Genomic DNA, 12,459 nt, shown 5'->3' on the forward strand with positions numbered 1-12,459 from the left:
TTGGGGGGAAGGATTTATTGCATGCTGTTCCAGTTGACTGCTAGGAGTACAAGCCTATTCATATGGTTCCTATTCAATGGTCTACAGCATTCATATGCTTGGGAGAATTTAAAGGTTTTCTCGGATTCGGTGATTGTGGTGTCTGCCAGAGTGCTTGGAGTCCTCAGGAAGCGCTAGGAGCATCCATTAACGGAGGTACCAGTCGGGGTGCCAGGTGATCCGTTACATATAGTATATACAGCTTAATGTACAGTATATACAGCTTAATGTATAGTATATACAGCTTAATGTAATGTATAGTATAGAGCTTAATGTATAGTATATAGCTTAATGTATAGTATATACAGCTTAATGTATAGTATATAGCTTAATGTATAGTATATACAGCTTAATGTATAGTATATACAGCTTAATGTATAGTATAGAGCTTAATGTATAGTATATACAGCTTAATGTATAGTATATAGCTTAATGTATAGTATATACAGCTTAATGTATAGTATATACAGCTTAATGTATAGTATAGAGCTTAATGTGTAGTATACAGCTTAATGTATAGTATAGAGCTTAATGTATAGTATATAGCCTAATGTATAGTATACAGCTTAATATATAGTATATAGCTTAATGTGTACTATAGAGCTTAATGTATACTATAGAGCTTAATGTGTACTATAGAGCTTAATGTATACTATAGAGCTTAATGTATAGTATATAGCCTAATGTATAGTATACAGCTTAATATATAGTATATAGCTTAATGTGTACTATAGAGCTTAATGTATACTATAGAGCTTAATGTGTAGTATAGAGCTTAATGTATTGTATAGAGCTTAATGTGTAGTATAGAGCTTAATGTATTGTATAGAGCTTAATGTGTAGTATACAGCTTAATGTATAGTATAGAGCTTAATGTGTAGTATAGAGTTTAATGTATAGTATAGAGCTTAATGTATAGTATAGAGCTTAATGTACTGTATAGAGCTTAATGTGTAGTATAGAGCTTAATGTATAGTATAGAGCTTAATGTGTAGTATAGAGCTTAATGTATTGTATAGAGCTTAATGTGTAGTATAGAGCTTAATGTATTGTATAGCGCTTAATGTGTAGTATACAGCTTAATGTATAGTATAGAGCTTAATGTGTAGTATAGAGCTTAATGTATTGTATACAGCTTAATGTATAGTATAGAGCTTAATGTATTGTATAGAGCTTAATGTGTAGTATACAGCTTAATGTACGGTATACAGCTTAATGTATTGTATAGAGCTTAATGTGTAATATAGAGCTTAATGTATTGTATAGAGCTTAATGTGTAGTATAGAGCTTAATGTATAGTATAGAGCTTAATGTGTAGTATAGAGCTTAATGTATTGTATAGAGCTTAATGTATAGTATAGAGCTTAATGTGTAGTATAGAGCTTAATGTATAGTATAGAGCTTAATGTGTAGTATAGAGCTTAATGTATTGTATAGAGCTTAATGTGTAGTATACAGCTTAATGTATAGTATAGAGCTTAATGTGTAGTATAGAGCTTAATGTACGGTATACAGCTTAATGTGTAGTATAGAGCTTAATGTATAGTATAGAGCTTAATGTGTAGTATAGAGCTTAATGTGTAGTATAGAGCTTAATGTATAGTATAGAGCTTAATGTATTGTATAGAGCTTAATGTGTAGTATACAGCTTAATGTATAGTATAGAGCTTAATGTGTAGTATAGAGCTTAATGTATAGTATAGAGCTTAATGTATTGTATAGAGCTTAATGTGTAGTATACAGCTTAATGTATAGTATAGAGCTTAATGTGTAGTATAGAGCTTAATGTACGGTATACAGCTTAATGTGTAGTATAGAGCTTAATGTATAGTATAGAGCTTAATGTGTAGTATAGAGCTTAATGTACTGTATAGAGCTTAATGTGTAGTATAGAGCTTAATGTACGGTATACAGCTTAATGTGTAGTATAGAGCTTAATGTATAGTATAGAGCTTAATGTGTAGTATAGAGCTTAATGTGTAGTATAGAGCTTACTGTGTAGTATAGAGCTTAATGTGTAGTATACAGCTTAATGTGTAGTATACAGCTTAATGTGTAGTATACAGCTTAATGTATACTATAGAGCTTGATGTGTAGTATAGAGCTTAATGTATTGTATAGAGCTTAATGTGTAGTATAGAGCTTAATGTATTGTATAGCGCTTAATGTGTAGTATACAGCTTAATGTATAGTATAGAGCTTAATGTGTAGTATAGAGCTTAATGTATTGTATACAGCTTAATGTATAGTATAGAGTTTAATGTATTGTATAGAGCTTAATGTGTAGTATACAGCTTAATGTACGGTATACAGCTTAATGTATAGTATAGAGCTTAATGTGTAGTATAGAGCTTAATGTATTGTATAGAGCTTAATGTGTAGTATACAGCTTAATGTATTGTATAGCGCTTAATGTGTAGTATACAGCTTAATGTATAGTATAGAGCTTAATGTGTAGTATAGAGCTTAATGTATTGTATACAGCTTAATGTATAGTATAGAGCTTAATGTATTGTATAGAGCTTAATGTGTAGTATACAGCTTAATGTACGGTATACAGCTTAATGTATTGTATAGAGCTTAATGTGTAATATAGAGCTTAATGTATAGTATAGAGCTTAATGTGTAGTATAGAGCTTAATGTATTGTATAGAGCTTAATGTGTAGTATAGAGCTTAATGTATAGTATAGAGCTTAATGTGTAGTATAGAGCTTAATGTATTGTATAGAGCTTAATGTATAGTATAGAGCTTAATGTGTAGTATAGAGCTTAATGTATAGTATAGAGCTTAATGTGTAATATAGAGCTTAATGTATAGTATAGAGCTTAATGTGTAGTATAGAGCTTAATGTATTGTATAGAGCTTAATGTGTAGTATAGAGCTTAATGTATAGTATAGAGCTTAATGTGTAGTATAGAGCTTAATGTATTGTATAGAGCTTAATGTATAGTATAGAGCTTAATGTGTAGTATAGAGCTTAATGTATAGTATAGAGCTTAATGTGTAGTATAGAGCTTAATGTATTGTATAGAGCTTAATGTGTAGTATACAGCTTAATGTATAGTATAGAGCTTAATGTGTAGTATAGAGCTTAATGTACGGTATACAGCTTAATGTGTAGTATAGAGCTTAATGTATAGTATAGAGCTTAATGTGTAGTATAGAGCTTAATGTGTAGTATAGAGCTTAATGTATAGTATAGAGCTTAATGTATTGTATAGAGCTTAATGTGTAGTATACAGCTTAATGTATAGTATAGAGCTTAATGTGTAGTATAGAGCTTAATGTATAGTATAGAGCTTAATGTATTGTATAGAGCTTAATGTGTAGTATACAGCTTAATGTATAGTATAGAGCTTAATGTATAGTATACAGCTTAATGTACGGTATACAGCTTAATGTGTAGTATAGAGCTTAATGTATAGTATAGAGCTTAATGTGTAGTATAGAGCTTAATGTACTGTATAGAGCTTAATGTGTAGTATAGAGCTTAATGTACGGTATACAGCTTAATGTGTAGTATAGAGCTTAATGTGTAGTATAGAGCTTAATGTGTAGTATAGAGCTTAATGTGTAGTATACAGCTTAATGTATACTATAGAGCTTGATGTAGTGGTAAAATGTAGAGTAAAATCAGAGGGGGCCGGGGACGTAACTAATTATTTACCATTAAAGTGTCAATACATGTTTGTGTTCCTGACGCTATAGTGTTCCTTTAAGAGAGTTTCCAAGGCCCTTTTTACAAGGGTTTGAGGAATCTTTTCTATTTGGTCTAGGTGCACCCTTACATTGTAAATATGACATTGTTACACTAAAGGTTTAAATAGATGAGGAGCCCCCTACAGATCTGTTTGCAGGGACTCCTCGTTACACCAAGCTCATGTTATTTTAGGATCTCCTGATCCTGTGACAGACACGGATTAGATCTGGTGTCATTGATATGTAAAAAGTCCTTCAGTTACGTTTTACTGGCCTGGAGTGTGCGTTTTACAGCGTTAATTAAGGACAGCGATACAAATATTTTGGTGGTGATGAATGTTACTGTGAAAGTACATCTGAGATTATTTATCAGGGGTTTAAAACAAGTGCTAATTATAGAATGTCAAAGTTTGTATGGGTATGTAAAAGGTTTGAGGCTGTAAGAAGCATTGCTTTTATAAATATTATATGTACATTATAATCCTATATTTCCTTATTAAAATTATTAAATGAGCTTTGACTGCAGCCTCACTGCTAAAACTATCGCTTGGTCTTGCTTTATGACACTGATTCTGAGGTCAGAGATCAGAATCACAGACACAATATATCGTCAAAACATTTACTGACCTACTAGGTAAAGCTTTGAAGAAACAGTCCAGAGTCATTAAAAAAAAAAAATACATAAATTTTTAATGCTGGAAAGTTGAAAGTGTGTTTAGATTACACAGTGTACGAGGGAGACAATCTGTAAAATAGCCCATTTCTCTCTAAATCAGGCATTTATTAACGACACTGTTAACCTGCAAGATGAAGTCCTATTGGGGTTTGTAGTGTGCTTTTAAAAATAAAAGCAGAAAACGTGAGCATTGATTTGCTTTTTAATAAATCACCAAATATACACTGTTATATGGCAAATGGAAGTTTCTCTCTGTCCCACCTATGGCCTCATTAATCAGAAAGAGAATGTGATCTCCATCTAAGCCAGTCCCCACATAGCTTTCTATGGAAGACGTACTGCGCACGCATTTACACAAGATGTTGAAAGAAATATCGTTGGTAGTTGCTCGGGTATTTTGATATGAGCAGTTTCCCTTTTTCACTTGATCAAATTGAATTAAACGGACTGGCGAAAGTAATTGAAAACACGCCTGCGGAGAACTCATGTAGCACCTGGGCTGGTTGGTGAAAACGAGAACACTCCTTCCCCAATGGCTAGGAAGCAGATTTGGAGCAGGTACTTGGTCAGAGTACAGGAGCACCGTCACACAATATGATACAACATAACACATTACAAAACTCACCGCGCAATGTTAACATCCACTATTTATAAGAGAATTCATGTTTTACTTCGATACTGCTGTGATGCCAATAAAAAATGCTGACATTGTACATATAACCCTGTCAGTGTATGTCGTAAAATAATCATAGCGATACATTGCAACAGGAATAAAGTGATACCATTTAAAGCCTGAATAAATGTGTCTCTTTCATACACTGCTTCAAGTGTTACTTCAAGCACTATCAACACTTTTTACATTTATTGATGAGTGAAGATCCACAGCTCACCTCTTTGCCCAGTGGAATCCCACTTCCCAGCGATGCCGTCAGTCCAATGACTTTTGCCACAAAAGCTTTCAAAGTCAAATATTCCTTTAACACAACTCCCCGCAGAATCACCTTCAACTCTGGAATACCTGAACCTGTGGAGGGACCAAACATTCTAATCAATGTCACACTTCGATGGGTGGTAAAATCAAGAACAGCTACACATTTAACTATAAAAAAAATCGTTAATTAGACAAAAGGTGAATATTGTGTGTGAAGGATTCTCCTGTATTCACCCATATCCATTCGGCTATTTCCTCTCCCTGCTATCTAAGTACTTGGAAAGCATTCATTTTATTTGTTCAGTCGGTAAATTGTTCGTTTTACCTAACAAGGACCACCCTGGGTAGCAATTAGAACTTGGAACACTATGTAACCACACGAAACCGCAAAGTAATCGAATGCTCCTGGGTGGACGCCATTTTGTGCATACGAACGCACGTGGTGAGAATAATGGATGGCGGCCATCATAAACTCCCAAACGCGACCAGCAGGACTTGGTCATCGTGTGCCTGGAACTGTTTTTTTTTTTGGAATGGCACTCACACGAACACCCGGTCTCCATGGAAGTCCCGTCTGACCTATTTCCACTCACAGCACAAGAACGGCGTTCGGGAGTTCCAAACAACTGAACAAGGGGAGCATTCTCCACAAACCATCTGCATGCCAGCTATAGTAGTTTTCGTGTAATTTTATCCGAACGGAGACCGAAAACTACCACACGATGCGACACGAAAACTACCAAATGGATTTTCGTGAAATTTGGATATGCTACTTACAGTATCATCAGCTATCCAGGGATGTGGGTTTTTATATTGCTATGTTATGTATAAAGTATAATTTAAAAAATTGTGAAAAAATTTCATTTTTCTGGCCAGCAGATAATTGAGTTTAGTATGTTACTGAAACTCAATGATCTAGCCTGGCCCAGAGGAGGAGCTTGTACTGTATACATTGAATGCCTGTTGCTTCCATTAAACCAGTCTTGTTCAAGCATTAAGCCTTGGCTCATGTGTGGATTATTTTGCGATACCAGCGATATTTGTTCCTGTGGATTATTGAAGTTATTTTACTATTGGGAAAGTGATATACTGTACGGTGATACAGATTACTACCGTCACATTGTGCTTTTAACTTTCTTTAGTTCATCCCAGCAGCAAAGAATAGGAAGTAATGATACATACATTAAAGGGATAGCATAGTCACCAAAACAACTTTAGCTTAATGAAGCAGTTTTGGTGTATAGATCATGCCCCTGCAATCTCACTGCTCAATTCTCTGCCATTTAGGAGTTAAATGAGTTTATTTATACAGCCATAGTAACACCTCCCTGCATGTTGCTGACCCAGCCTTCCTAAACACTTCCTGTAAAGTAAGATCTAATGTTTACACTTCCTTTATTGCAAATCCTGTTTAATTCAAAATGTATTGCCTGCTCTGTTAATAGTCATCTATGCCCTGCATGAGCAGGAGATAAAAACATTTAAATTGAGACTTCATAGGCATGATTTGTATACCCAAACTGCTTCATTAAGCTAAGGTTGTTTTGGTGACTATAATATCGTTTTAGGTCCATTGCAACTATGATTTGATGAATACTATGATTTAAAACAGGAAGAAATTCATTAGCGTAAGCATAATTTACGAAGATCAAATTGGAAGTTCAAGATATACTTGAAATTGGCATATTGTACAGTACCAGGTCATCCAGATTCAGAGATTCCTTCAACTTCTTTATGTGCGTGAAGGCAGTTACTTGTTTTCTTTTTGGGTTGTGTTCTGCCCTCATTGCTTAACTGAGCTGCTAAATTGTGTTGTAGCATTTTTTAAAAGTTGGTATTGATAAATATCTGGAGAGTAACTCATTATAGGTCGGGATCTTGAAACAATATAATCGTATGCTCATCTGACGGGGAATACCTTGATTTCTCAATCAATTGGAAAAGTCAGTAGTAAGTGCCGTATGTATACAGTGTATGTATATTTTATTTATATAGCGCTAACAGGTGTACTCAGCACTTTACAGGTTACATTACAGTAGAGGGAGGTACAGTAAGTGCAGTAGGTATACAGTGTATGTATATTTTATTTATATAGCGCTAACAGGTGTACTCAGCACTTTACAGGTTACATTACAGTAGAGGGAGGTACAGTAAGTGCAGTAGGTATACAGTGTATGTATATTTTATTCATATAGCACTAACAGGTGTACTCAGCACTTTACAGGTTACATTATAGTAGAGGGAGGTACAGTAAGTGCAGTAGGTATACAGTGTATGTATATTTTATTTATATAGCACTAACAGGTGTACTCAGCACGTTACAGATTACATTACAGTAGAGGGAGGTACAGTAAGTGCAGTATGTATACAGTGTATGTATATTTTATTCATATAGCACTAACAGGTGTACTCAGCACTTTACAGGTTACATTACAGTAGAGGGAGGTACAGTAGGTGCAGTAGGTATACAATGTATGTATATTTTATTTATATAGCACTAACAGGTGTACTCAGCACTTTACAGGTTATATTACAGTAGAGGGAGGTACAGTAAGTGCAGTAGGTATACAGTGCATCTATATTTTATTTATATAGCGCTAACAGGTATACTCAGCACTTTATAGGTTACATTACAGTAGAGGGAGGTACAGTAATTGCAGTAGGTATACAGTGTATGTATATTTTACTTATATAGAGCTAACAGGTGTACTCAGCACTTTACAGGTTACGTTACAGTTGAGGGAGGTACAGTAAGTGCAGTAGGTATACAGTGTATGTATATTTTATTTATATAGCGCTAACAGGTGTACTCAGCACTTTACAGGTTACGTTACAGTAAAGGGAGGTACAGTAAGTGCAGTAGGTATACAGTGTATGTATATTTTACTTATATAGCGCTAACAGGTGTACTCAGTACTTTATAGGTTACATTACAGTAGAGGGAGGTACAGTAATTGCAGTAGGTATACAGTGTATGTATATTTTACTTATATAGAGCTAACAGGTGTACTCAGCACTTTACAGGTTACGTTACAGTTGAGGGAGGTACAGTAAGTGCAGTAGGTATACAGTGTATGTATATTTTATTTATATAGCGCTAACAGGTGTACTCAGCACTTTACAGGTTACGTTACAGTAAAGGGAGGTACAGTAAGTGCAGTAGGTATACAGTGTATGTATATTTTACTTATATAGCGCTAACAGGTGTACTCAGTACTTTACAGGTTACATTACAGTAGAGGGAGGTGCAATAGGTATACAGTGTATGTATATATTATTTATATAGCACTAACAGGTGTACTCAGCACCTTACAGGTTACATTACAGTATAGGGAGGTACAGTAAGTGCAGTAGGTATACAGTGTATGTATATTTTATTTTATAGCACTAACAGGTGTACTCAGCACTTTACAGGTTACATTACAGTAGATGGATGCACAGTAAGTGCAGTAGGTATACAGTGTATGTATATTTTACTTATATAACGCTAACATGTGTACTCAGTACTTTACAGGTTACATTACAGTAGAGGGAGGTGCAGTAGGTATACAGCATAAATGTATAGTGCTGTTGACAGCACAGCTTCCTGTTGAATGAATAAAGCCCAGATTACAGACAATCATTTGCTGATTTTATAATAGAAGAATTAAATTGTCACAGCAGGCAGACCCCTTCCTCTCTGCTCATTCTATGACATTTAGTCACTTGTACCTGAGTTGGGGTCTGCAGGGCTGAGCAGTTGCTTCAGGTTTATGATTGAGCACTGAGCTCCCTGGGTGAGTAAAAATACCCCTCTCTCCATTGCACAAAGATTAGTCAGGTTACGGTGTTTAATTATAGAACCTCAATTAAATGACTAAGCTCAAGGAGTTGTATCACGATGAGTATGAAGGACAGACTGGACAATGTGATATTCAGAAAACAAACCCACTGTACAGCCGGAGTGTTTCCCACTCTTCACTCCAAGAATAAAACATGACTTTGGGCTCTCTGGTTATCCGTGCCACAGGAGTTTATGGGATAACCCTTAAACAGTGGTCGCCAAAAGGTAGACCACTTACTTATATTTAAAAGGTAGGACACAGCTGTAAACCACATCCTCCATAATGCTTTGCCACCCTTAAAAGCCTAGATCCAGTGTTTGTCTGATAATATCCACACACACACTGATTAGCTACAGCATAAAACCACTGACAGGTGAATGAATAACATTGATGATATCGTTACAATGGCTCCTGTTAGGCAACAAGCAAAGAGCAAGTGCCTAGCATTATAGCACATTATTTATCGTTATTTTACAGTCTCCAAGCATAAAATCTTAAGCAGAAGTTTAGGTCTTGGTTGAAATTTAGGTCTTGGTTGAATCTCAATCTGATTTGGGATCTGCTGGAACAATAAATTCAATCTATGGAGGTCCAACCTCGCAAGTTGCTGGACTTAAAGGATGTGCCGCTAATGTCTTTTTCCTAGATAACACAGGAAACCTTCAGACGTCTTGTGGTGTGCATGCCTCGATGCATCAGAGCTGTTTTGGCAACATGAGCAGGACCTACACTATATTAGCCAGGTGGTTTTAATGTTGTAACTAATCAGTGTAAACAACTGACCATTCACAACTATGTAAAGCCCACTAATCCCAGCATATATGGTAATAACCTGAGTGAATATTATAATAGAATTTCTTAGAGTTGTGTTCAATATCTCGTAATAAAATGATGGCGCCTACACTGCTCCTTTCAGTACTTCTGGTCAATAAAGGGCATTGAGGAGCACCTGTCTCATTTACTTGATATTGTCTAGGGATACATGGGTAATAGGTCATGTGACTGAATAATTAAATTGGAAGCAACAGGTTTTCTGTGAATTCTGGGAATGCCTCTTCCTAGAAATTCTACCATAATGTATAAATATTATCTGGTACAGTGACCCCATATAGGAAATGTCTGTCTAGCACATGGTGTCTTCCCATAGTGTGCTCATTGCTCCTAGAATAGACCTTGACTTTGCTGCAGACTGTGTGATAAAGAATGATGGGTGGCAGTAATATGTGCTGAATTCTGTACCCAAAATGTTTTTTATTTCACATTAAAAAGCCTCTTTCAAGCTCAGTTACTGTAGATGTTAATGTTAGTTATTTTAGTTTCATTTCTCATTATATCCCATTTACCGTACTTTACCTATAGCCTGTGGAGATACAATATGGCAGAAAACGGCAGCGAACAATATCAGGATGAGCGGATAAGAAACCCACGCGAGGTACTGCAACCAAACATTATGTGACACGCTCTGAAACATCCACCTGTAGGCTGAAAACAGACATCAAATTAGCCCCAGGAAAATGGAACGTACATACCATATTCACATTGTAACATGGTTTAGAAACTGGCATCTAATTGTTAAAGAAATAACAAAAAGAAGATATCGAACCCTTATACTGTAATGTACTCTAGAAACTGGCGTCTAATTATTACAACGATATCACACCCTTATACTGTAATGTACTCTAGAAACTGGCGTCTAATTATTACAACGATATCGCACCCTTATACTGTAATGTACTCTAGAAACTATTACAAAGATATCGAACCCTTATACTGTAATGTACTCTAGAAACTGGCGTCTAATTATTACAACGATATCGCACCCTTATACTGTAATGTACTCTAGAAACTGGCGTCTAATTATTACAAAGATATCGCACACTTATACTGTAATGTACTCTAGAAACTGGCGTCTAATTATTACAACGATATCGCACCCTTATACTGTAATGTACTCTAGATACTATTACAAAGATATCAAACCCTTATACTGTAATGTACTCTAGAAACTGGCGTCTAATTATTACAAAGATATCACACCCTTATACTGTAATGTACTCTAGAAACTGGCGTCTAATTATTACAAAGATATCACACCCTTATACTGTAATGTACTCTAGAAACTGGAGTCTAATTATTACAACGATATCGCACCCTTATGTACTCTAGAAACTGGAGTCTAATTATTACAACGATATCGCACCAAGACAATGGGCTTACATATTCATTGTGCACTCAAATGCTAATATAGTCTGGGAATGGTTATTATTAACATTATTATTAATATTGGCATTTATGTAGCTGCAACATTATGTGCAATCTGATGAGAAGTCATTGACAGACACCATAACATTGAGAGAGAGACAAGAGGTGAAGAAGGTCCTGTCAACAGGAGCTTACCGTTTAACCCCTTAAGGACACATGACGTGTGTGACACGTCATTATTCCATTTTATTCCAGAAGTTTGGTCCTTAAGGGGTTAGGAACACTATAGTCACCTAAATTACTTTAGCTAAATAAAGCAGTTTTAGTCTATAGATCATTACCCTGCAATTTCACTGCTCAATTCACTGTCATTTAGGAGTTAAATCACTTTGCTTCTGTTTATGAAGCCCTAGCCACACCTCCCCTGGCTATGATTGACAGAGCCTGCATGAAAAAAAAACTGGTTTCACTTTCAAACAGATGTAATTTACCCTAAATAATTGTATCTCAATTTCTAAATTGAACTTTAATCACATACAGGAGGCTCTTGCAGGGTCTAGCAAGCTATTAACATAGCAGGGGATAAGAAAATCTTAATTAAACAGAACTTGCAATAAAGAAAGCCTAAATAGGGCTCTCTTTACAGGAAGTGTTTATGGAAGGCTGTGCAAGTCACATGCAGGGAGGTGTGACTAGGGTTCATAAACAAAGGGATTTAACTCCTAAATGGCAGAGGATTAAGCAGTGAGGCTGCAGGGGCATGTTCTATACACCAAAACTGCTTCATTAAGCTAAAGTTGTTCAGGTGACTATAGTGTCCCTTTAAAAAGAATTGGGGTAAAGGTACCCAAGATGAAAAAAAAACATGTCAGAGGGAGGACACAGAAGAAGCCGCGTTTGCCGTAAATCCTGTGTCTCTCTCCTAATATTGCGGCCAGTTTCTCTGGGTGTTGTGTTTGTTCAGAAAGAGAAAGTGCAGCTTGGCCATACTACAAGAAGTCATGTGGGTGTCATTTAAGAAGTGCCTTAAAACCCATCTCTTTAGGAATGCTTATGGCCTCCCAAAGTAACCTCTACCTCACATAC

At 35.7% G+C, this 12,459-nt stretch overlaps 1 protein-coding gene across 3 annotated transcripts in view; it reads right to left on the reverse strand.

Moving 5' to 3' along the window:
• The window catches only part of CLCN1 (chloride voltage-gated channel 1), a 123,521-nt gene that overhangs the window by 53,538 nt on the left and 57,524 nt on the right, over positions 1-12,459 (reverse strand). For all 3 annotated transcript variants that reach the window (XM_063434836.1, XM_063434837.1, XM_063434835.1), the window contains exons 4-5: positions 10,525-10,653; positions 5,307-5,440 (exon numbers count right to left, since the gene is read on the reverse strand). In XM_063434836.1, coding sequence (XP_063290906.1) covers positions 5,307-5,440; positions 10,525-10,653 — 263 coding nt within the window. The remainder of the gene's footprint in view (positions 1-5,306; positions 5,441-10,524; positions 10,654-12,459) is intronic.

The sequence above is a fragment of the Pelobates fuscus genome, chromosome 10, assembly GCF_036172605.1.
Source record: "Pelobates fuscus isolate aPelFus1 chromosome 10, aPelFus1.pri, whole genome shotgun sequence".
Classification (NCBI taxonomy): domain Eukaryota; kingdom Metazoa; phylum Chordata; class Amphibia; order Anura; family Pelobatidae; genus Pelobates; species Pelobates fuscus.